At 41.2% G+C, this 27135-nt stretch overlaps 2 protein-coding genes across 2 annotated transcripts; one reads left to right on the top strand and one right to left on the bottom strand.

The window, feature by feature from the left end:
- Positions 1-222: 222 nt before the first annotated feature.
- LOC108414170 (CD48 antigen-like) lies at positions 223-26272 on the top strand. Its single transcript, XM_017686989.2, has 5 exons — positions 223-326; positions 476-606; positions 13957-14253; positions 22213-22467; positions 25720-26272. The coding sequence occupies exons 2-5, from the start codon at positions 552-554 to the stop codon at positions 25812-25814; spliced, it is 702 nt and encodes a 233-aa protein (XP_017542478.1). The 5' UTR covers positions 223-326; positions 476-551; the 3' UTR covers positions 25815-26272.
- LOC119261597 lies at positions 19728-21995 on the bottom strand. Its single transcript, XM_037531052.1, has 2 exons — positions 21608-21995; positions 19728-21319 (listed from the first exon to the last, which is right to left on the bottom strand). Exons 1-2 carry the CDS (start codon positions 21786-21788, stop codon positions 19872-19874), a joined length of 1629 nt encoding a protein of 542 aa, XP_037386949.1. The 5' UTR covers positions 21789-21995; the 3' UTR covers positions 19728-19871.
- Positions 26273-27135: the final 863 nt, after the last annotated feature.

Genomic DNA, 27135 nt, shown 5'->3' on the forward strand with positions numbered 1-27135 from the left:
GAATTAGCAGGAAGGCTGTCAGCATTTTGGAGATAAATGAGTCGAAAACAGTGACGTGGATTTAGTGGAAACATATGAGCACAGCTTTTTATGCACAAAAGCAGCCAATAGGATTACTTAAATGGTTTTTTCAGCCTGAATGTAACACAATCATCAGCCAGCTCACTGAGGAATAAACACCAGCATATTGTATATTGGTCATTATTGCCATTGCGTGCAAAGCAAGCAGTTTATATATAGTTTTATTTGTTATCAACTAGGGTAATAGTTTTGGGTATAGGGTGTAGTTTTTTCTCCGTTTTTGGTCTAGGACATTGGAATTCAAGGTTTGCCACACCCACAAATTTATCACACTCATTCAAAACAGCAGTCCTGGAATATATTCTTTAAATAATGCCTGTTATTTATAATCACTTTATAATATTTAGCATCTTTGTTCATTCTTCTTCATTTATTTGTTTTTTGCTTTGTCTAGATAACACATGGTTAACGTTTTAGCATGTGCTTGCATCATGGAACTTACTTCCTTAGTTTAGACACTTCCTCACACAATGTCGGTGAAAATGCAGCTGATCTTTGTGCTCTTCAACTTCGTCTTGATCACAGGTAAAAAAAAAAAAACTTTCTAAACTTCATTTCTGCCTTTCACATTATAGAGGTTCAGCTGTACTGTATCCAGTAACCCTATTAATGTCATAGATGAAGCAATCATTGTCTATCATTTACCCTTGCTACTGTCATGGAGGTAGAAGTATATATTATAAGGTTAGGGCCTGGTTTGTTGTAGTAAACAGTGTTAAAAGTCAAGGGCTTTATAATGCAAGCTTAATTTCTTTTCTTCATAATTTAACTTTTTACACTGTTATTTCTGTAAATGGAAATGAAATGAAAGCTTACTAAATTACCAAACTACACACCATACTGAGGAACATTAAGGAAATATTGATCATTTTAAACTGTCCTTCCTAAAATCGACAACAGTTTCAAACTTGAGATATTTAGTTCAAGTTTCTAAACTGGAAATCACGTGAGGTTCCTGTCACTGTTTTCAAACATATCAGGCACATGGGGGCTATTACAGTTTGAACCTTAAGTTGTACGACACTGAGGTCAGGAAACTGGACAGGTTTGGTCATAAAACTCTCATAGACGCTTGTGATGACCAGTTAAGCAGTACCTTGTGCTTTACAGTGTAGAATAGTTGTGCTCACACCATCTTACTTTATCAAGTTGTAATCTGCACTTTCTCTGTTGGAATTAAACCTTGTGTCTCCAAAATGGTCATTTTACAGGCGAAGGAAAAAATACATTACTTTCAATGGAACCAGACTTTTTCTAAGTCATTTATGGCCATTTATTTTGGTCCATTCATCATGAAATTTACACACAATACAAAGACCAACATGCATTTTCAAATAGTGTCAAAAATCTGAAAATCCACAAAAAAGAAGATGCAAGGTTTTGTTCCGACAGCAGTGATATGTTTCTTGTCTAAGCTAATTAGTATTGAAGGCTTTATTTTTTCTGGTTGACGCTTTATTATATTAGCTATTAGCCTTGTAACTCCAGTCAAAAATAAAAAAGCAAACTTAAGACACCAAACTTGTTTTGGCCAATCAAATGTTTGAAGTAAGGGGGAGGGGTGGGCTTTTTAGTAAACCACTCACTTAAAAGGGCTTCTGAACTGAATAAACTAAACTGAACTGAACATTTTGCTCATCAGTGCTCTTTCACTACAGTACTCAGTATGCATTGTGCAAATATTTTATACAAACATTAGGAATCTGCCCATGGCGATGGATATGCACTGGTGTAGTGGCTAATAAATGTACATGATATTTGGTTTACTAGCAGTAATATTAGCTATCTGGCTTCCTTCTGTATTAGCCTGCTAACAGGAAAACAAACATTTCAAATCACTTCCCATCATGCATCCACCACAAAGCATTTGTTATTTTTCAAAAGTTATTCCTACATTCAAGGTACATAAAAAGGGGGTTTCCCTAGTCTTTAAACTGGACAATGTTGCTCTCAGGACTATTGTGGCACCACTGCAGGAGGCGAGTGTACATGTTTGCAATAGTTGTAGTCGTGGTTGTAGTGCTCTTAGATTTGTTTATTCAGTGATCTGTGACACCTCATTTGTTTGTAATCAGGCTTAAAGATTGACCTTGATTTCTTAAACTTATAACCAGCTGTCTTTATGAAATGGCTTTTGCCCTTACACATAGAAATTATAAGTTTATGCTAATATAGAAAGAGTTGTGGACCCCCACATCTTAACAATAATTGCAGACACTCTGTTACATTGTTTGCAAGTTTACTCAGAGAATCAACAAATGTTTTTTACACTTAGCTCTGTGTTGCAAGCTATCCAGATATTCATATTCAGATTTTTACTATTTGTGTTTATACTTCCCATCTTCATTCTGGAGATTCATCCAGAAATGCTTAAGGCTCTGGATATTGTGGGGCTGTCGTGGCTATCATGCCTCTGCAATATTGCATGGACCTCGGGAACAATAGCCTTGGACTGGCAGAATAGTGGTGGTCCCTATTTTTAAAAAGGGGGACCGGAGGGTGTGTGCCAACTATTGGGGTATCACACTGCTCAGCCTCCCTGGGAAAGTCTATGCAAGGTGCTGGAAAGGAGACTCCGACCGATAGTTGAACCTCAGATTGAGGAGGAAAAATGTGGATTCCATCCTGGCTGTGGAACAATGGACCAGCTTTTCGCCCTCTCACAGATTGTTGAGGGGGCATGGGAGTTTTACAACCCAGTCTACATGTGTTTTGTGGACTTGGAGAAGCCTTATGACTGTGTTCCTCAAGATATCTTGTGGGAGGCCCTCCGGGAGTATGGGGTGCCGGGGCTACTACTCCAGGCCATCCAATCTCTGTACTCACGGAGTGAGAGCTGTGTCCGTATACATGAATGCCTCGAGCGCTCACTGGAGCGGTTTGCAGCTGAGTGTGAAGCGGTTGGTATGCGGATCAGCACCTCCAAGTCTGAGTCCATGGTCTTGGCCCGGAAAAGGATGGCATGCCCGCTCAAGGTAAGGGGAAAGGACCTGCCCCAGGTGGAGGAGTTTAAGTATCTTGGGGTCTTGTTCACGAGTGATGGGAAGAGGGATCGTGAGATCGGCCGCAGGCTGGGACAGACGGCAGCAGTAATGCGGTCACTGTACAAGACTACAGTGGTGAAGAGGGAGTTGAGCCAAAAGGCGAAGCTCTCTGTTTACAGGTCGATCTACATCCCAACCCTCACCTATGGTCATGAGCTGTGGGTAATGACCGAAAGAATGAGATTGCGAATACAAGCGGCAGAAATGAGCTTTCTTCGTAGGGTGGTGGGCTACACCCTATGTGATAGAGTGAGGAGCTCAGTCATCCGAGAGTATAGCCACTACTCCTCCGCATTGAGAGGCGCCAGCTGAGGTGGTTTGGGCATCTGATCCGGATGCCCCCTGGACGCCTCCCGGTGGGGGTGTTCCAGGCACGGCCTACAAGACCCCAGGATTGTCCTAGGACCCGCTGGAGGGATTATATCTCCAAGTTGGCCTGGGACTGGCTTGGGGTCCCCAGGAATGAGGAAGTTGCGGGGGACAGGGTCATCTGGGATTCTCTGCTCTCCCAACTGCTACCGCGACCCTATCTGGACTAGCAGTCAACGACGATGATGACGATGATGATGATGATGATCTTCATTTAACAATAAAATATTGTAGCATGTTCAAGGAGACTCCGACCGATAGTTGAACCTCAGATTGAACCATGGAATAATAGATCAGCTTTTCACCCACTTGCAGATTGTTGAGGGAGCATGGGAGTTTGCCAATCCAGTCTACATGTGTTTTGTGAATTTGGAGTAGGCTTACGACCAGGTTCCCCCAGATATCTTGTGGGACATCCTCCGGGAGTATGGGGTACCGAGGCTACTACTCCGGGCCTTTCGATCTCTGTACTCCCAGAGTGAGAGCTGTGTTCCAAATCTGAGTACATGGTCTTAGCCCGAAAAAGGATGGCATGCCCACTCCAGGTAAGGGGAAAGGACTTGCCCCAGGTGGAGGAGTTCTTGTTCACGAGTGATGGGAAGAGGGATCGTGAGATCGGCCGCAGGCTGGGAAAGGCGGCAGCAGCAATGCAGTCACTGTACTGGACTGTAGTGGTGAAAAGGGAGCTGAGCCATAAAGCAAAGCTCTCTGATTACTGGTCGGTCTACATCCCAAACCTCACCTACGGTCATGAGCTGTGGGTAATGAGATTGCGATTACAAGCAGCAGAAATGAGCTTTCTTTGCAGGGTGGCGGGCTACACTCTATTCGTTAGGGTGAGGAGCTCGGCCATCCAGGAGGAGCTTGCAGTAGAGCCGCTACTCCTCTGCATTGAGAGGAGCCAGCTGAGGTGGTTCGGGCATCTGATCCGGATGCCTGCTGGACGCCCCCCGCTGGAGGGATTACATCTCCAAGTTGGCCTGGGAGCAGCTTGGGGTCCCTGGGAATGAGCTGGAGGAAGTTGCAGGGGACAGGGTCAACTGGGATTCTCTGCTCTCCCAACTGTTACCACAACCATCTGGATTAAGCAGTCAACGACGATGATGATGATGATGTTCAAGAAATGTTTTAATTTAGGTTGTGTTCTCCAGCATCTATTGCACTTGGTTCACTTTCGTAATGGAGAGAGATGTGAGCTGCATATGCATGGACATTGTGGTAGGGAAGCTTATGAATCTACAGCCTGAAAAGGAAAAAGGGCAAGGTGGGGCCATGCTAGATCATGGAGAGGCTAGATAAAGTTGTGTATAGAGTACAATTGTTCCTCTTCAGGCACAAAATGCTGCTGTCCCAAGTGTTTTCTTGGTTTTCAATTTTCAGTACCAAGGGAGTCCACTACCCCAGTGTGTTTCAGGAGCAGGGACTGCCCCACAGTTTGGTTCACAGACTTTGTGTTTACTTGATGGACTTACGTAAGGGGGTAAAACGTTAGTTTTGGGTAATGTTAGTCTGTCCCTAAATATTGTAGCACTTGGGGGAAAAAGCATTCTCTCATTCCTTGCAGTTGTTACTTCTGCCATCCACAGACTACTTCACATTAGTTTTTGTTTGTTTGTTTGAACAAGACTGAATGCATTTTATACATTTTACATATCTTGTTATTCCAACCATCATGGTCATTTTGTGTTTCAATTAACTAGTTCATCATAACTACATAGAGTCACACTGAAAAAGACAATGGATTACTTGCAGTTTCACAAGTTTAAAACTTGGAATAAATACATGTAGCTACTATAATTTATTGTTTATAAGGTCTCATTGCCAGTAACACTGCAGTTCTAATAATAATAAAAATAATAATAATAATACATTTTTATGTATAGAGCACTTTTCATATCAGTGGCAGCTCAGGTGAGCCCCACCCCCCCATGGATGGATGGCTTTCTTTATTATGTTGATGACAATCTGATTACTTTTTTAGGTAAAATTCATGCAAATCCTACAATTCTAAAGAGTTCACAAGCATTCTAGTACCATTGTAAATTATTTTTTAGATTTTGTTACTTTTAGTATCTTTCTCTTTAAAATTATATGTTACCTACATTTTGCCTGGCTCTTGTACTGCTGTTATCCCTGTGCTACATTTTATGAATGTTGATCTTGGATAGAATTGAAGTTGCCAAGTAATACAAGTGTGCAAGAACATGTTTGCATTATATTTCACATTGTTTAAAAACAAAGTGTAGCTAACTAGGCATCTTTTTCCATATTTCTATGATAGCAGAGTAAATACACTGCTCAAAAAAATAAAGGGAACACTCAAATAACACATCCTAGATCTGAATGAATGAAATATTCTCATTGAATACTTTGTTCTGTACAAAGTTGAATGTGCTGAGAACAAAACCACACAAAAATCTTCAATGGAAATGAAATTTATTAACCAATGGAGGCCTGGATTTGGAGTCACACACAAAATTAAAGTGGAAAAACACACCACAGGCTGATCAAACTTTGATGTAATGTCCTTAAAACAAGTCAAAATGAGGCTCAGTATTGTGTGTGGCCTCCACGTGCCTGTATGACCTCCCTACAACGCCTGGGCATGCTCCTGATGAGGTGGCGGATGGTCTCCTGAAGGATCTCCTCCCAGACCTGGACTAAAGCATCCGCCAACTCCTGGACAGTCTGTGGTGGATGGAGTGAGACATGATGTCCCAGATCAATCGGATTCAGGTCTGGGGAACGGGCAGGCCAGTCCATAGCTTCAATGCCTTCATCTTGCAGGAACTGCTGACACACTCCAGCCACATGAGGTCTAGCATTGTCCTGCATTACGAGGGCCAACCGCACCAGCATACAGTCTCACAAGGGGTCTGAGGATCTCATCTCTACCTAATGGCAGTCAGGCTACCTCTGGCGAGCACATGGAGGGCTGTGCGGCCCTGCAAAGAAATGCCACCCCACACCATTACTGACCCACTGCCAAACCGGTCATGCTGAAGGATGTTGCAGGCAGCAGATCACTCTCCACGGCATCTCCAGACTCTGTCACGTCTGTCACGTGCTCAGTGTGAACCTGCTTTCATCTGTGAAGAGTACAGGGCGCCAGTGGAGAATTTGCCAATCCTCTGGCAAATGCCAAGAGTCCTGCACAGTGTTGCGCTGTGAGCACAACCCCCATCTGTGGACGTTGGGCCCTCATGCCATCCCCATGGAGTCGGTTTCTCCATTTGTGCAGACACATGCACATTTGTGGCCTGCTGGAGGTCATTTTGCAGGGCTCTGGCAGTGCTCCTCCTGTTCCTCCTTGCACAAAGGCGGAGGTAGCGGTCCTGCTGCTGGGTTGTTGCCCTCCTACGGCCTCCTCCACGTCTCCTGGTGTACTGGCCTGTCTGCTGGTAGCGCCTCCAGCCTCCAGACACTATGCTGACAGACACAGCAAACCTTCTTGCCACAGCTCGCATTGATGTGTCATCCTGGATGAGCTACACTACCTGAGCCACTTGTGTGGGAGTCCATCTCATGCTACCACTAGTGTGAAAGCACCACCAACATTCAAAAGTGACCAAAACATCAGCCAGAAAGCATAGGTACTGGGAAGTGGTCTGTGGTCCCCACCTGCAGAACCACTCTTTTATTGAGTGTGTCTTGCTAATTGCAAATAATTTACGCCTGTTGTCTATTCCATTTGCACAACAGCATGTGAAATTCATTGTCAATCAGTGTTGCTTCCTAAGTTGACAGTTTGATTTCACAGAAGTTTGATTTACTTGGAGTTATATTGTGTTGTTTAAGTGTTCCCTTTATTTTTTGGAGCAGTGTATAGCTACAGTTTAAATGGCTTACCTGGACCTCAGCAGCTCTACTTTCCCACTTCTGTTTTTTCCTCCAGCTGAAATGGCAGCTAACATCAATTAAGATACTGATGTGTCTTTGGCAAGAACATTTTTTAATGTTTGTAATCAGCAATAAAAACATGGTTACTCATTAGGCAACTAAGGTATATTTTTACAAAATACAAAATATTTTACAAAATGGCAAACTGCAGCTCCATTAAAAGTAAAGGTCTTAGAAAAACTTTTTGTTTTTTGCAAATATTCACTCATTCTGAATTTGATGCCTGCAACACGTTCCAATGAAGTTGGGACACTGGCAACAAAAATCCGGAAAAGTTGAGGAATGCTCAAAAAACACCTGTTTGGAACATTCCACAGGTGAACAGGTTAACTGGAAACAGGTGAGTGTCATGACTGGGTATAAAGGGAGCATCCACTTTGTGAACAACTGCGTGAGCAAATAGTCCAACAGTTTAAGAACAACATTTTTCAATGTGCAATTGCAAGGAATTTAGGGATTTCATCATCTACATTCCATAATATCATCAAAAGATTTAGAGAATCTGGAGAAATCTCTGCAAGCAAGAGGGAAGGCAGAAAACCAACATTGAATGCTTGTGACCTTCAATCCCTCAGGCGGCACTGCATTAAAAACCGACATCATTCTGTAACAGATATTACCACATGGGCTCAGGAATACTTCAGAAAACCACTGTCATTGAACACAGTTTATCGCTCCATCTACAAGTGCAAATTAAAACTGCCATGCAAAGCGAAAGCCACATATCAACAACACCCAGAAACGCCACCGGCTTCTCTGGGCCCGAGCTCATCTGAGATGGACTTACACAAAGTGGAAAAGTGTCCTGTGGTCTGACGAGTCCACATTTCAAATTGTTTTTGGAAATCATGGATGTCATGTCGTCCGGGCCAAAGAGGAAAAGGACTGTCTGGATTGTTATCAGCACAAAGTTCAAAAGCCAGCATCTCTGATGGTCTGGGGGTGTGTTAGTGCCCATGGCATGGGTAACTTGCACATCTGTGAAGGCACCATTAATGCTGAAAGGTACATACAGGTTTTGGAGCAACATATGCTGCCATCCAAGCAACGTCTTTTTCAGGGACGTCCTGCTTATTTCAGCAAGACAATACCAAGCCACATTCTGTACGTGGCGTGGCATCATAGTAAAAGAGTGCGGGTACTAGACTGGCCTGCCTGCGGTCCAGACCTGTCTCCCATTATAAATGTGTGGCGCATTATGAAGCGTAAAATACAACAATGGAGACCCCGGACTGTTGAGCAACTGAAGTTGTACATCAAGCAAGAATGGGAAAGAATTCCACCTACAAATTCCACCTTCACCAATTAGTGTCCTCAGTTCCCAGACGCTTATTGAGTGTTGTTAAAAGGAAAGGTGATGTAACATAGAGGTGCAAACATGCCCCTGTCCCAACTTCTTTGGAACGTGTTGCAGGCATCAAATTCAAAATGAGTGAATATTTGCAAAAAACAAGTTTATCCATTTGAACATCAAATATCTTGTCTTTGTAGTGTATTCAATTGAATATAGGTTGAAAAGGATTTGCAAATCATTATATTCTGTTTATATTTATGTTTTACACAACGTCCCAACTTCATTGGAATTGGGGTTGTATAATATTATACAGTATTTAATAATACAGCTGTCTGTTACAGTTGTGAAAGGGCAGTATCTCAGACACCTTTAAACCACCACTGATCTTAACTGACTTCTCAAATGGTAATATAATCACTCAAATTTAAATTTTCCAGCAGCCGAATCTGGCCCACGTGTGAAGCATGTAGTGTAGAGTCTGAATGCAATGCTAACCCTTGAATGTGGTTGGTTGCATTTGGGTCACTTTTTTCAAAACAGAAATGCTGTAGAAATTTTTCACATAGTAAGTCCCATGTGGCCCTTAGTCAAAATGCCATGACAAACTTTAAATGGGCCTACTCATGTATGAGGTGATATTTGTTTAGTAATTAGAAAAAAAATAACACAAGATAAAAAAATATATAATTTCACAAATACACAGTAGATGATTCACAAAAGAGGTCCACAAATAAATAGTACAAGATCCACAAATGTGTTGTGTTTCACAAATAATCACTTCACAAATATGTTTGGGATTCACAAACACGTTATTCCCACTCATTATTTTGTAATCATGTCACACTTGGCCCTTCCCAGTCTTCCATGTGCGTTTGTTTACCTGTCCATGTGCTTTTGTTTTGATTCCTTCCTGGTCCTGCCCCCTTGTTTCTAGCTGTTCACCTGTTCACCTGTTACCCTCTTGTTAACCACCTGTCTCCCAATACCTGTTCCTGTATTTAAGCCTGTGTTTTCCCTAGTCTCTCACTGGCCTTTGTTTGATATATACTGTTTGAAGTGTTTTGTATTTCTCCGTGTTGGCTCATTGACCCTGGACCGTCTTAACCATGACTCTGGATTTGCACCTAATAAATCTCGCTCTTCTCAGCATATGTGTCTGCCTCATCCTCGTTCCCTGGCATTACAAATCAGTTGCATTAATTTGTGGATCGCTTCAAGTGCATTCATGCATCACACAGCACATGTTCAATCTACTGGTATTCATTTGTGGAATTTCAAAATGGTTCTCATGCCAGCTTCATGCACATCAATCCACAAATGTGTTTTTTTTCTCCCACTGGGTATAAACCAGCCCATAGGCTGTGTATAAGAGCGGACTACACTGCAGGAGGAAAAAGTAAAGCCAAAGGCTCTTTTATGCCCTCTGGGGGCAGGCAACCATACAACTTTTAACCCTGCCCATTCCCATTACAGTGCCTTTGGCTGTGTTTGAAATAGCCTACTGCTAGCATACTGATCGTGTAGTGATTCTGCCCAAAATTGAGCATTGTTTAAATGCCACAGCGTACCTGAATATTGTTGCTGACCATGTCCATCACTTTATGACCACAGTGTACCCATCTTCTGATGGCTAATTCCAGCAGGAAAATGCACCATGTCACAAAGCTCATATCATCTCAAACTGGTTTCTTGAACATGACAATGAGTTCACTGTACTCCAATGGCCTCCACTGTCACCAGATCTCAATCCAATAGAGCACCTTTCGGATGTGGTGGAACAGGAGATTCGCATCATTGATGTGCAGCCGACAAATCTGCAGCAACTGCGTGATGCTATTATGTCAGTATGGACCAAAATCTCTGAGGAATGTCTCCAACACCTTGTTGACAGTATGGCATGAAGAATTAAGGCAGTTCTGATGGCAAAAGTGGCTCCAACCTTTTACTAGCATAAAGTGGCTGGCGAGTGTATAAGATCATCAAAAAGTGTAACCAACAGTCAAACTTACACAACCAAAGGTGTGATATTCAACAAAAACTTAGACTAAAGTGATTCATTCCATGTTTTTCCTAACAAAAATCAACAAAAATCACCAAATACAAACCAGGGAATTTTGTGCAAAGCATTGTAAACTGTTGAATTAAAACTGCTCCTATTTAAACATTTTAGCAAGATATTTACAGACAGGATATTCAGAGTCCTTTAATCTTCAGCAAAACTTCTGGCTCAAATTCTTATCAGTGTTCCTGGCTCTGTTGCAGTGAGAATCAGGCCTGTACAGCTGAATAATCTCTCTCAGGTAAAATAACATAATCCACACAGTTCTAAAACAGTTTTCACATAAAATACTCTTAAATTCTGGAGTTAATGCACAACTGCTAATTCATCAACCTTTAACGCTGAAGACTGATACTTAGACCGATGGTCACACAGTAATGCAGATAACGAAAAGGCAAAGAGAGAGATTTAAGATGAACATCGATAATTTGGAGATGAATGTACGTATTTGCATTTATAAGCAATCAGTGGTTTCCTGAAATGTTTAATCTGCAACACATTGTGAAGCTGAAGATGCTTCTCATTCTTCAGCTTCTTGTTCGAATTTTCCCGTTCCCACCTTAAATGGTATCAAATGACTTCAGCCACCAGCCCAGTTAATGGAAACGTTCTGTGGTTCAGATTTTGCATGGATTGCCTAAAGCCAGTAGCGAAAATTATAGCTATAGCTACACAAAAAATTGTAGGCACTACAGCTATAAGCAACATTTCATAAAACTGTAGTGGCTACAGCTATTAGCTACACATTTTTTATTGTAAACTACAAAAGTAGTGCACTACTTAGCTACTCCCCCATCCTTGGTGTTCACTGACTTCCTCCCATAATTTTATGTACTTGTAGGACTCCCGAAGGAATGCAATGTCACTGAGCAAGGAGAAAAGAGATGCACCTGCCACTACAATGCCAGTGGTGTCTGTTAAAACCAGATTTAGAATGTGTGCACAGCACCATATGTGGACTGTGTTAGGCAATTCTCCTAATGACAATGCAGAGAAACCCCTGTACTACCCCTGCATGTTTGCAGCTGTTGAGTGGCCAACATATTGCTTGAAGTCAATGTTAACCTTTTCCAAAGATTACACTTATCAATGACTTTAATCACAATAATGAGTCTGAACCTGCCTTTTCTTTCTGACCTGCTTCGCTATAAGCTGAGATTTGTTTGTCACCCAAAAGGCTACAGATATTAGCTCTGTTAATTCTGAGGAAATATGCTTCTGCACTGTCTCTGTAAGCCTTGGTTTGTTCATGCTCCTCTATTCTCTGATGCACATTTCCATGTCTGCATGCCTCCTTTGACAAATACACTGTCATTGAATTGTTTTGCAACCTCAAGACATACTGAAGAGAAAATTGAGCGAGTTTCTTCACAGCATGCTAGCCACTTTCTATTCTTTCCGTCTTTGGTATGGAACACTTTGGGAATGGGTCATTTGGGATTTTGTTTTGGGTAATGCTTAAAAATGATGCTTAAAAAGTTGAAATCTCTGAGGCCAAGCAAAATAATCAAATGTTTTTTCTGCTCTTTCCCTGTATCTGTGTTCTGTCTTGAAACTCCTTCTCCCTCCTCCACATCTGCATTTGCTGCAAAACGAATTGAAAATGTAAAATATATTTTTCATTAGGTGCTGAAATAACTACCTTAAACCTTTTTTTTTACTGCGTTTTACTGTATATATATCAGCTTTCCCTGAACTTGATGTCTCATGCTCTCTTTCTGGATGTGTACTATCTCTACCTTTGCAAAGAAAAAATTAAATCACAAAGTTAATTATCAATTTACTCACACATATTTTAAAAATGAATGCATCTAAATCAGATCCACGTTTGTTTCATATAACGTATGCTTTTGAAACATCCATGAAGAGCAATTGTGCCTCAGCTGAAAAGCACACTAGAGAACATTTACCTGCTAGTTAGCTAGCTAATGTTTAGATGCTGTAGACTGCAAAAAACAAAAACAACAGAAAACAAAAAAAGCAAACCTAAACTAACAAAATGGCTCTTACATGGTTGACCTGTCGCTCCTTTGCTGAACAAATTAGTGATTTTGTAACATTTAGCAGCTTCTTCTTTGAGGGCTTTTATTTTTTTAACCTTTCTCTCTCCACACCACCTTTCTTCTTCTGGTCAGACAGGAAAAGCACAAACTCACTATCTTTATTGTATGCGTGTCAGTGGGTAATGAGTGTCTTTTTTACTGCATCACAGCAGAAAGACTTGATTCATGAAACAGAGCTGCAGAGACGGTGTATGTTCACAAGCTGTACTGTGTTTAGGTCATCATACATTGTAACATCATGTAGCTAGACTGTCAAGGCCAGCTGACAGGCCAGGCCATCAGGAAATCTCCCATTATCTAACATAAATAAATAAATAAACCAACCCATGAGATTGCTTGCCAATGGTTGGCTCCCAGAATAATTGTGTTTAAATACAAAGTCTGAAATATATTTACACATACTAAAATTTGTAAAAAAAAAAATAATAATAATAATAAAAATAAAATAAAATAATAATCAAATTTTCTTGATCACTAAAATAGATATAGACATACTGTGGTACTGTTTTTTTTTGGTATGTACAACTAGTATCTTGTATCAGCTGTTTTACTCTGTAGTTCTGAATTACCATAAATTCTTAAGTAACTACGAACATCCAAAAAGAAACATGTCAAATTAGTTTCAGGAGGAAAGTGTAAGAATGGGGTTTTCTACATCAGCTGACAGAGATATTCTTTAAGACATATCCATAAACTAGACTAGCTCCAGTATGACACTGAAGGTAATAGATAAACTAGAGGCATCACACTCAGCTTGATACATACTAACACTAGCTAGAGAGGTAGACATGTAAGATAACCTTTAAAACAACTGTTAAAATAGCAACTACATCACTGTCTGTGAATGTCTGTGAACTGTGACGTGCAGACTAACATTTAACACAACGGGATATAACACGCACCTGAGATACATTTTCACAATATGGTCATCTAAGTTACCTCTCGAAAACTAATGGGATAGTAGAAATAAAAAAAAAATCAAGTGATTTATTTACTTTGATTTATCAGTCATATTATTGGTGTATATGTTAATGTGATTGCTTATGAAGGATTGGTTGTCTTGCTGTCACTGAGCTCTAGGAGGCTATTTAGAAGTAATCACAATATCACAAAATGATTCTTATATTTTTTTCTCTCTCTCTACAGAGTCCAGTAATGTGTCCAGATTGGTTGGCAGTTCAGTTAATCTGGACATAAAGCATCGTGTACCAAAGTTTGATCACTTATCCTGGGTTTTCAACAAAACTAATAGTGTTCTAAAATATTATACTCACAGTAAAAAAATTATACAGTCTTCTGCTTATGAAGACAGAGTGGAATTTAATAATGAAACCTACAGTCTGACACTGAAGAACTTACAGAAGACTGATAGTGGAGAATATGAAGCAGAAGCAGATGGTGATGAGGTCATTGTTGCTGTTAACTACAGACTCTTTGTGTTGGGTAAGTCTTTTAGAATATCAGTCAGTCAATCAGGAAACACAATGCTTCTGTTATGAAAATGCTGTAATTTTCTCTATTCTTTATTAAGCAATATTGAGTTTCTCTGAATGCTAAAAACACAAAGCGACTTTAAGTAGATTTTTTTAAACTGAGCGCTTTTTAAAGAATGCCACGCAGGTTATATACAGGTTTTAAAATGCATCATTTACTCCTCAGTCTGCACTGTCCATATACAGAAATTAAGCTTGAAAACAGGCATTTATTTTTGTTGTGATGTCACAAAAAACAAATGCATTTGCCCATATCCTTCTTTTCATTCTACAGCAGTTTAGCTTTGCCCATTAACATTGAGGTTATAAGGAGTGCCAGGTTGCCTTTGAATGAGACACAAAAAAATAGCACTGAGCTTATTTTCCTCAGTCTTAAATAAAGAGTAACAAACACTGTCTGTTTAATTCTAATGAATAAAGAGATGTTGGAAAATAATCATGTAAATATGAATTACATGTCTTTTTGGAACATATTCGTACAAAAAAAAAAATCATGAGTTGAGTCAAGAAAATCATGAGTCAAAAAAAAATCATATAATGCAAGAAAAATGTAGGATATAAGCTCTTTAAGATATATTTTTCAGGACAGACATCATGTAGTAACAGACATATAATTGTCTCTTATTATCTTCATCATCTGAGCTGTCTTCACCTTTCGTTTATTAAAAGTGATTTTCTCATGTGTCAAACTCTCTCTCTGGTTACTTTTCTTATGGACACTGGAGTTTGAAACTGAAGTTACTGGTTGACTCAAAGAGAAAAAGGGAAACCAGAGCTTTTTCTTCAGTGCTGTTGATATATCATTAACCATTTGTTTTCTGTGCTCGAGTACATGACAGCCACATGTTCTGTACTGGACCTCAAATCTGCTCTGCAAAGACTGTGATTTACTGAACTTATTATAACTTGTTAGTTATATAATAAGTTATATGCTAAACAACACCTTAGCAATCATTTGTGATACAATAGCAGTGGCCTAACAACATCTTAGCAACCAGCAGAAATAACATGGTAACAGCCCAGCAACACCTTAGCAACTGCCAAGAATAACATAGCAATGACCCAGGAACAGCTTTGTCAAACCAACTTAAAGTTCACAAACATCTCCTTCTAATTATAAACAGTCATTTATATCTCTTGTTAGATTAGTAACTCTCACATTCACCAGCATGAAAACAGAAAACAGAGATGCACATTATCTTTATGTATACCAAAGTTAAATTTAATCAATCAGGTCGCTGTTTCTTGGCCAAACACATGCTCCATGGTGCAAAAGCAAAAAACATATTATTGCTTTATTATTTATTATTATTTTTTACAGCAGCTCACAGTACACCATTTGAGCGTAAAACTGCATTCTAGAGGAAGCTACCCAATGAAATTACCCAAACAACATAAATATAGCTATTTTATTTACAATTCAAAACAGTCACTGAATATGTAACATTACTTATAATAAAATATTAGTAAATTTTTAAAAAATGTTCTTTGTGTACTAATTGCCTTACAGCACCCTGTATGTAATTCCTCATAATAAATGCATATAAGACCAAAACCTTATCTCAAAAATATCATAAAAGATAAAACAATGTATGTTTAACAATGTATGTAAAAAAAACCCATATAAACAGTAACACCAGGACCCAGCTTCCCTCGCCCAGATTAGAGTTACTGGGGCCTCACCCTGGAGCCAGGCCTGGGGGAGGGGCTCCTCGGCGAGTGCCTGGTGGCCGGGTCTTTACCCATGGGTCCCAGCTGGGCCCAGCCCGAAAGAGCTACATGGGACCACTCTCCCATGGACCCACCACCCATGGGAGAGGCACTTATGGGGATCCGGTGCATTGAGGATCAGGAGGTCGGCCGAAGGCGGGGGCTTTGGTGTTCCGATCCTCGGCTACTGAAACTGGCTCTTGGAACATGGAACGTTACCTCTCTGGCAAGGAAAGAGCCCGAGCTAGTGTATGAGGCTGAGAGATACCAACTAGATATAGTTGGGCTCACCTCAACACATGGCAGGGGCTCTGGAACAGACTCTCGAGAGAGATGTTGGACTTTATTCCATTCTGGGGTTGTCCAGGGTGAGAGGTGTCAGGCAGGAGTGGGCTTACTCATAGCTCCTCGGCTCAGTGCCTGTACATTGGGGTTTTCCCCGGTGGAAGAGAGGGTTATTTCCCTGCGCCTTCGGGTCGGGGAACGGGCTCTGACTGTTGTCTGTGCTTATGCACTGAATGGCAGTTCAGAGTATCCAGCCTTCTTGGAGACCCTGGAGGGGGTACTGGAAAGTGCCCCCTGCGGGGACTCCATTGTCTTGCTGGGTGACTTCAACACTCACGTGGGCAATGACAGTGAGACTTAGAAGGGCGTGATTGGGAGGAACGGCCTCCCCATCTGAACCCAAGTGGTGTTTTGTTATTGGAGTTCTGTGCTCACCACAGTCTGTCCATAACAAACACCATGTTTGAACACAAAGGTGTGCATAAGTGCACATGGCATCAGGACACCTTAGGCCGCAGTTCGTTGATCGACTTCGTAGTTGTGTCATCGGATTTGCGACCATGTGTTTTGGACACCTGGGTGAAGAGAGGAGCGGAGCTGTCAACCAATCACCACCTATTGGTGAGTTGGATCAGATGGCAGGTGAAAAAACCGGACAGACCTGGCAGACCTAAACGAGTTGTGAGGGTTTGTTGGGAATGTCTGGTAGAGAAACCTACCAAAAAGATCTTCAACTCCCACATCCGACAAAGCTTCAACGGCATACCGAGGGAGACCGGTGACATCGAGTCCAAGTGGGCCCTGTTCCGTGCCTCCATTGTCGATGCAACCGATCGGAGCTGTGGCTGCAAAGTCATAGGTGCTTGTCGTGGCGGCAATCGCCGAACCCGTTGGTGCACACCTCGGGTAAAGGAAGCCATCAAGCTGAAGAAAGAGTTCTATCGGGCATGGCTGGCTTGTGGGACTCTGGAGGCAAAAGATGGGTACCGAAGGGCCAAGCGGGTCACCGGTCGCGGCTTTGGCGGTTGCTGAGGCAAAAACTCAGGTGTGGGAGGAGTTTGGTGAGGCCATGGAGAAAGATTATCAACAGGCACCGAGAATGTTCTGGCAAACCGTCAGGCGCCTCAGGAGAGGAAAGCGGTTCCCGACCAACACTGTATATAGTGGGGCTGGGGGGCTGCTGACTTCGACTGGGGACATCGTTGGATGGTGGAAGGAGTACTTCAAGGATCTTCTCAATCCCACCAATGATCCTTCCCTAGAGGAGGCAGAGCCTGGAGATCCAAGCAAGGGTCCATCCATCACTCGGGCTGAGGTAACCAAGGTGGTTGGAAAACTCCTTAGTGGCAGAGCACCAGGGGTGGATGAGATCTGCCCAGATATCCTGAGGGCTCTGGATGTTGTAGGGTTGTCCTGGCTGACACACCTCTGCAACATCGTGTGGACATCTGGGGCAGTCTCCCTGGAATGGCAGACTGGGGTGGTGGTCCCGCTTTTTAAGAAAGGGAGGGTGTGTTCCAACTATTGGGGGATCACACTTCTCAGCCTACCTGGTAAGGTCTATGCAGGGGTACTGGAGAAGAGAGTCCAACCGATAGTTGAATCTCAGATACAAGAGTACAAAGCGGGTTTCACCCAGGTCGTGGAACACTGGACCAGCCTTTTACCCTCAGCAGGGTCCTGGAGGGTGCGTGGGAGTTTGCCCAACCAGTCTACATGTGCTTTGTATATTTGGAGAAGGCATTCGACCGCGTCCCTCGGGGGATCCTGTGGGGAGTGCTCCGGGAGTACAGGGTGAGGGGCTCGTTGTTATGGGCCATTCAGTCCCTGTACAAACAAAGCAGGAGCTTGGTTCGTATAGCTGGCAGTAAGTCAGACTGGTTTCCAGTCAGGGTTGGACTCTGCCAGGGCTGTCCGTTGTCACCAATTCTGTTCACAACTTTATGGACAGAATTTCTCGGAACAGCCAAGTGGCGGAGGGTGTCCAGTATGGTGACCTCAGGATTTCACATCTGCTTTTTGTAGGTCCTTTGCTTGATGTGGTCCTGTTGGCGTCATCAGGGCGTAACCTCCAGCTCTCTCTGGACCAGTTGGCAGCCGAGTGTGAAGCGGCTGGGATGAAAATCAGCACCTCTAAATCTGAGACCATGGTCGTCAGTCGGAAAAGGGTGGAATGCTCTGTCCAGATAGGGAGTGAATTCTTGCCCCAAGTGGAGGAGTTTAAATATCTTGGGATTTTGTTCACGAGTGAAGGAAGGATGGAGCGAGAGCTTGACAGGCGGATTGGCGCACTGTCTGCAGTAATGCGGACCCTAAACCAGTCCGTGATGGTGAAGAGAGCTGAGCCAGAAGGTCAATCTACATTCCAACTCTCACCTATGGTCACGAGCTTTGGGTAGTGACTGAAAGAATGAGATCGTGGATACAATTAGCTTTTTCCGCAGGGTTTCCGGACTCTTCCTTAGAGATAGGGTGAGAAGCTCGGCGATTCGAGAGAGGCTTGGAGTAGAGCCACTGCTCCTCCATGTTGAGAGAAGCCAGTTGAGGTGGTTCGGGCATCTGGTAAGGATGGCCTCTGGACGCCTCCTTAGGGAGAGGGGTTCCAGACATGTCTGACGGGGAGGAGACCCTGGGGAAGACCCAGGACATGTTGGAGGGATTATATCTCTCGACTCTCTTGGGAACGCCTTGATATCCCTCCAGAAGAGCTGGAGGAGGTGGCAGGGGAGAGGGAGGCCTGGGCCTCTTTGCTTAGGCTGCTGCCCCCGCGACCTGGACTCGGATAAGCGGTGGAGGATGGATGGATGGAAAACAATGTATTTGTAACCATTTTGTGCAATATTTTTCTGTGACACAGCCCTTAGAGGCAATAAATGCTTGGACATTCCTATCACCAAAAATGAACAATTCAGACTCTGTAAGTTCCTCTAGAACAGATAATTTCCCTTCAACTCATATTGAATGACTTTGTTTACATTTAATTATGCAGAAAGTTCCCTTTAACAGCAATACTGAAACTAGGTCAGTGTACTGTCTCCAGCATGGATGACTTCTTTGTTTAATTAGCTTTCTATTTTAACTATAACATTCCTAGTAAATATAGTTTTACTTTGACCCTCAATGCACCAGCTTGATTTCAAACACTGAAAATTTAAGGGCAGTTCTTATTGTTTTTCTCTACTCATTTGTTTCTCAGGTTTAATATCAACACTATCACCAATGTCTAGATGGATCTCAGCTACTTCAAAAGATAATGACTAGTTCTGAAAGACTATGTGACCATTATAATCACCAACATTTAATATTACATTACTATGTAACACAAGTTTTGTTCCCAGCTTTTTAATGTTATATTCCAATTGCTTATGTCTAAAACAAATTAAAAATTGCTTACATTCATCATAAACTTCGCTTTTGTGACCACGGCAACGAAAATTATGAATTTTTATTATAGAAACAGACGATTTTGCATCTTCTCATTTATACAGTCAGACTAAGAACACTATAGGCATTGCAAATTTACACAGATTACCAAAAACTGTTCAGAAGTGTGTGGTTTTCTGAGATTTACGACTATACTGCAAATTTAGATGCACGAATCAATCCCCAAATATAGTCGCCCATCATGTTCTCGTTATATTGTCCTTGGTAACGGCATTCAAAGTTCATAATGTCCTGGTGGAAGCGCTCGCCTTGCTCCTCTGAATAAGCTCCCATGTTCTCTTTGAACTTATCAAGATGAGCATCAAGGATATGGATTTTGAGTGACATCCTGCAGCCCATTGCAGCATAGTTCTTTATCAGAGTCTGGACCAGTTGTACATAGTTTTCATCTTTATGATTGCCTAGGAAGCCGTGAACCACTGCGACAAAACTGTTCCAAGCCGCTCTCTCCTTCCTATTCAGCTTCTTGGGAAATTCACTGCATTCTATGATCTTCTTGATTTGTGGTCCGACGAAGACACCAGCTTTGATCTTTGCTTCAGACAGCTTAGGGAAAAGATCTTGGAGGTAATTGAAAGCTCTCGACTCCTTATCTAGAGCCCTGACAAATTGTTTTATGAGCTCCAACTTGATTTGTAGTGGTGGCATCAGCACCTTGCGTGGGTCCACCAGTGGCTGCCACTTTACATTGTTCTTCCCCACAGTGAACTCTGTCCGCTGAGGCCAGTCCCGCCTGTGGTAGTGCGCTTTAGTATCCCGGCTGTCCCAAAGGCAAATAAAGCAAGGATACTTAGTAAAACCACCTTGGAGGCCCATCAGGAATGACACCATTTTGAAATCTCCAATAACTTCCCAGCCGTACTCATCATACTTCAAGGCACCTAGCAACATCTTGACACTGGTGTATTCCTCTTTCAGGTGCACCGATTGAGCTACAGGAAGAGATGGGTACTTGTTCCCATTGTGAAGCAGCACGGCTTTGAGGCTCTTGCATGAGCTGTCTATGAAGAGACACCACTCATTCGGGTTACAGGTGATACCTATAGCCTCGAATAGACCGGCCACATTGTTGCAGAAGCACAGTCCGTCTTGATGACTGAAGAAGGTGGAAAAAACTTGGTGACGCTTCCTCTGACCTGTGACTTGGATGCTTTCATCTAATAAGTTCCATTGCTTGAGCCTTGATGTCAGAAGCTCAGCGTTGGACTTGGTGAGACCAAGGTCTCTGATCAGATCGTTGAGGTCTTTTTGGTTAGGGTAGTATGGCTTCCGCTCCTCATCTGCACATGAAGAGAAATCGTGATCTTCAACATCTTCCTGGGTGTCTGACCTGCTGCTTTCTTCTGAAGGTGGTGTTGCTCTGTCTGGAGGTGATGGTACAGGAAGTTCAGGGCAGTGTGGTGCTGGGGCAATAGATGAAGGAATGTCAGGATACATTACAGGCGTTGCATTTTTGCCAGTGCGACGTTTGGAAGGGTCCACCATGCAGAAGTAGCAATTTGTTGAGTGATCAGTCGGTTCACGCCAAATTCTTGGGACAGCAAAATGCATGGCTCTCTTCTCTCCCCTGTACCAACCTATAAGCAAACAAAATAAAATTTGGATTGAGAATTTGATTTAGGCCTATTTCACACTAATGACTAGTGGTATGTGCGATATTAACACAGTTTGAAATCTGTATCAAACATATATCAAACATTAAAATATCTGTATATATTTGATATATTTAACTACAACATGTGAAAAGGTGTTAATTAAAGCTTTTAAACTTTAACTGATTTAAAAATTTTGCAAAATAAAAATTTAAAGCTGCTATTTAAGAGAGTATCATTTATATACTTCAAGAGTTTTCTTGCAGTGCTCACATGTGAAATGAGGAGCCCATGGTTTGTCTTGGTCACCAACAGGCATGCCGAAGTATGCTTTGTAGGCCTCACACATCTTAGCAGATGCTTCCACAGAGTACTTTTTCGCTCTTGTCTTTATAAAATGGCCACATACATAGCAAAATGCATCTGCTGGATGTATGCAACCTCTTGATGCCATCTAAATTGACTAAGTTGCTGTGTACTATAAGGAAAAAGGATGTATTATTTATAGTTATACAGCTACCTACAATTCTGTACAGTCCCAGAAAGTTCTAGATAATTCTGGACAGTTCTAGAAACTTCTTGATAGTTCTCACAATTCCAGAAGCTTCTTAAGTATCTTGAAATATGGCGAATATCCTTAAAAATAGATCAATTTCAAAATATCATTGTGCTGACCACAAAAGCAAAGTTTACAGGGAATAATAATTTTTTTCTATTCATTTAGGGTACAAACAATCAGGAAAACACACTTAACAACTGGGAACAACATTTTTTTTGAAAATTGTTACATGGTGTTATAATTTTTGTGATCTATGATGAATGATTTATCAGTGACTGACTGTCAGCATTACAGTGTGTCTGTACATCTTCTACCTCAGATCCAGTGGAGGCTCCAGACCTGAATCACCAGCTAAGCAATGACACCTGCAACATCACTCTCACCTGTAGAAGTCATGACCTCTCTATCAACTCCAGCTGTTACAAGGAAACCTGTGAGGAGAAGAACGTGGCATCACCTGGAGGCGTCACCCTTTCCCTGTCTGTCAGTGGCAGCACCATCATCTGTAACCATAGCAACTCAGTCAGCTGGGCAAACATTACTTTGGACACGGGAAACATCTGTACTGAAAAAGGTTTGCACATAAATACATAACATACAAAAAATGCCACCAAAATCACTCAAAATCACTAAAAATATTCAGACCTATTGTTTTTGTTTGTTTTTTCCATCAAGCTATTGCAAGCAATAGCCTGAATGTATTTCTGTACAGTTGCCTAGTGGGGAAGATTTAACCTTTTGACTAATATTTGATACATTATTTATTTATACCACAGCAAATCATAATGTTGTATTTGTAAGTCAGTCAAGTGTTTCAGAATAAAAACTTTACATTAAAATGTGGTTAACCAGTTAGTATTAGTAAGTAACAATACTTATTATTATACATTCCAGTGTGTCAAAAAAATGAGTCACTGCCTCTTACTGACATTTGACAGGTGTAAAGGAAACTACAAAAGCTCTAGTAATGGATGCAGTAATGCAATAGTGAGTAGTTGGGCTTGGCTGTGTCTGTCTCTTGCAAATTTTCACTTTCCAGTATAAGCTGTGCTATTTACCTGTAGTTAACTCAGGTGAATACCCAAGCACTAGTATATGACCACTGCACTGATCAAGTATAACATTATGACCACCTCTTTGTTTCTGCACTCATTGTCCATTTCATCACCTCCACTTACTATATAGGTGCACTTTGTAGTTCTACAATTACAGCCTGTATTACATCTGTTTCTCTGCATACTTTGTTAGCCCCCTTTTTACCCTGTTCTTCAGTGGTGAGGACCCCCATGGACCCTCACAGAGCAGGTACTATAGTAGTCCGAAACAGACGGACTACAGTCTATAACTGTAGAAGTACAAAGTGCACCTATATAGTAAGTGGAGCTGATAAAACGGACAATGAGCATAGAAACAAAGAGGTGCTCTTAATGTTATGCCTGATTGGTGTAAGTCCGCCAGAAGGTAACACTGGAACAATATTTTGACAAATTGTCACTTTGGTGCTTAAAGGTAAAAGTACAGCAGTGTGCACAGTGACTTCCAAGATCACCTTATTGTCAATAAAAATGTAATTTACGAGCACGACATTCATAGTGTGCAAAATCTTTGTATGCCTTGTCTAAACATTGTACTTATGGAGCTTTGCATAAAGTGCTAATTCTCCATAGACTTATCATTGGGCTAAGATGCATGGGATACATGGCTCTATGAATGTATGCAGTTAAACCAAGACCTGGCAAGACTTTTTTTCAAACTCTGTTTAAAGAAATCTTCATTGGCACAGACCTACCTGTTTTCAAGGATGCAGCGAGGCCACTGCTAGGACCAGGTCAGATTCTGTTAGATATTGCTGGTGTCAGTAGCCTGCAGTGGAAGACGTGTATATCATTCGAACCTTCATAGTACACTGCAAGGCAGAATGAGTATCTCAAAGTGTGGATTGTTTGCATGTCTAGACAGCATTGACATTAAGCCATTAAAAACATGCAATCCAAAGCTGTGCAGCAGGCTTGGTTTGTCAGCCATATGCTATTCAAGCTGAAACCAGGAGCTGTTAATGGGCAAAGACAAAGTACCCCATTGGGAAAGACTGAAGTTATCAACTGAGTAGAAGAGCCAACAGATTGGTGCTCTGAGGATATGCAAGGTTATCACCAAGTTTAAAGATTAAGTATGTTGGGAGAAGAGTACATCCTACCCAACACCCTTTGACCGCTCCTTTTTCAGAAGACTGTCCTTTAGCATTGCCTCTGTGCTGGAACACTTCCGAAAAAGGATTGCAACCAAGAACACATATAGCCTTGAGGGCATTGTATGTCACAAGAATGAATGATGTTCTGGTGTGGGGCAGAACTCAGGATGGTAGAGGATGCAGAAAGCAGGTATCATAGTCAACCTTCATAAGTGTGATCTGTCTCCACAAGACATGAGCTTTCAGGGACATGAAATTTCAAACAGTGGTATCAGTCCTAACCCTAAGAAAACTGAGGCCATTAGGAAAATGAAGGAACCTTCTAGTGTCAGGGAGCTCAGTAGTCTTCTTGGAATGGTTAATCAGCTGGGAAAATTTATTCCTCAGTTGGCTGAAAAAAAAAGTGACTTCTTGATCTACTATCCAAGAAGAACAGCTGGGTTTGCGTTACTGAATAGGCCAAAGCTTTCCAAACCCTAAAAGAGACACTGTAAGCTCCATCTGTGTTGGCCGTGTATGATCCATTTATGTATTGGGAAGCAAAATCTACTTGTTGGTAGTGGATTACTACTCCAGATACATGAAGTTTGCCCATTTAGCTCATTCCAGGTGCATAAATGTAATTGTGCATTTAAAATCTATATTTGCATAGCATGGGGTTGTGAAGACCCTGGTGACCATCAAAAAAGGACAAAATGTGTGTTGTTGTTCTTTACCCATCAATATATAGCTATTTGGATTTGTTAAGAAACAGTTGGCATAAATATGTTTGACAATAGGTGTAAACTAGCTAAATGTTTAGGAAGTGAAGCATTTTGATTTTGTAATGTTTTGTTGCTCTTACAGGTTTAGATATGAACAGACAAGAACAAATAATCCCCAGTTAAGAACAAATAATCCACTAATCCCCTAAAGTCTGCCTAGAAAAAAGTAGTCTACCTTTTGTCTCTAAAAAGAGATGTGATGTTGCTGTACTGTGTCACTTTATGTATTAGCCTATAGAAAGACTGTGGCATGTGACTGCCTGTAAGCATGTTGAGTGAAGCTTACAATAAAATATCTAAACTAGAGTTTGGACTCATTGTGTTTTATTATTAGGAAACATGATAGTCTTTGCTAAACTTTCATGAGAATTCCATGCAGCTGATGGCAGTCGAGGAAAACTTGTCTTGTATAATCTTGATTACATTGTAGAAAAGCCCATGTGTACAGAGCCTAGACAGTGGGTAATGGTAGTTAGGTAGTGTACTATTAAACTGATACAGACTATGTGCATAAAACATATGAACTCAACATAATTATTTGTTCTTTTGTTTTTTTCTAACTAGTTTCCAGCTGAAGAGGGAAGTGTGGAATGCTAGAGCAGAAGAAACACAATTTCTGTTCAGAACAAACCCAAATTAAAATATATTTTGTTTTGCACTTCTAGCTGCTGAATTACAAATTGCAGTTCAGCATTTTGGCAAGACTCAGCATGTTCTAGAGCATCTACCATCTAGAGACCTTTGATTTGAAAATGAATGCAAAATGACATTTTAAGTGAATAGGATAAAGAAAGAGACAGAAACAAATTAGGTCTTTTATATTGTGTCATCATATTTAATACAACAGTGGGTTTTGTTGTGTGTGTTTCAGGTGCAGCCTCTCCCTCTGCTGGTGCATCTGTGTGTTTGCTGAAGACTGTGCTGTATCCCATTATTCTGATTCTAATACTGTCTAGTTCATTATAGCTGTTATAATGATATGCTACTCTACCTGCTTAATTGTATTTTTTGACTGTTATAATTATGCTGCTCTCTTTTAGGGCTTGTCTTCTTGGAATTTATTTATTTGTTTGATTTCATTTTGCCCACATGCCCACCTCACAAGCTTATGAACAACGTAAAAGTCCTGTGACACAAATATTTCTACTGTTTCTTAATTGTATTTTTTAACTGGAGTTTGCCCACATGCCCACTGAACAACACAAAACTCCTGTGTTTGTTTTTTGATATAATGTGTAGTGCATCTTGGTTCTATGTGCTGAAATATAAATGTTTGTCCACAAGCTTTCTTTCAAATGACCCCATGGCAAATTGTTGGGAATTCAGAAGAAAAAAAAAACTGGAATAGAATGATTAAATGTAATAACACCTGTGTGCCATTAGGACATTTGATAACCTGGAGTATTTTAGTCCTGTAGTCCATTAAGAAGGTACAGAGTATGTTGTAAATACAAATATTGACAGTTAAATTAATTTCTCAAAAACACTGCTTCTCATTTTAATTCATTTTGATATAAATGTATTACTAATTTTGACAGAAACGTTTCATTTGCTTCTTTTGGCACATTTTCAGAGGGGGTAGGTCTTAGAAGAGGGCGTTCATTTGAACTCTTTGTTGATCACCTGATTTGGAGTGACAGGTCTTCTGAACACACCACTCCACAGCTGTGAGCCCAGTATGCATGATCTGCCTCAAATATGGTGGAGCACTTCATACTCTGTGTAGTACTGCCAGAGAGGACAGTGCTGCCATGTCCAACATTATAAGCAATATGTGTCATAATCATTAATGTAACGTGTTCAGAGTCATGTGTCACCCTGTGTAAAATACTTTGGAAATTGAAGAATATTAGTTAGGTAACCTTAGCTTCTGAGTTGAGCTGTACCACCTATCACTAGCAGTAAATGGTCTAGCAGTGTCCACTAAAGAGCAAACTAGGTGAGCTTTGCAGCTGTTTAAATCAGTATTTCTTATGCTGCATTCAGGTGCTCATTGGAAGGTTGTACATACCAGACGGTTAACAAGTAAAACAATTCAATTCAAATTAACCCTATATCACTCTGTTACATTCACATCTGCCATGACTGAAATAGAAATATATAAGATAAAAATGCATGACGTCCGTTTGTGATTAGATTGGCAAAAAAAAAAATCCACAGATCTGTGCCCTGATGTGCTCTGAAAATATTTTTTTGCTTAATGTACTTCAGTGTTTGATATAAATGTTGAAAATGAAATGATCTATTTAAAATGTGATCATTTTTTTCCATATGGGCATCAGCAGTA

This window comes from Pygocentrus nattereri, chromosome 19 (assembly GCF_015220715.1).
Source record: "Pygocentrus nattereri isolate fPygNat1 chromosome 19, fPygNat1.pri, whole genome shotgun sequence".
NCBI lineage: Eukaryota > Metazoa > Chordata > Actinopteri > Characiformes > Serrasalmidae > Pygocentrus > Pygocentrus nattereri.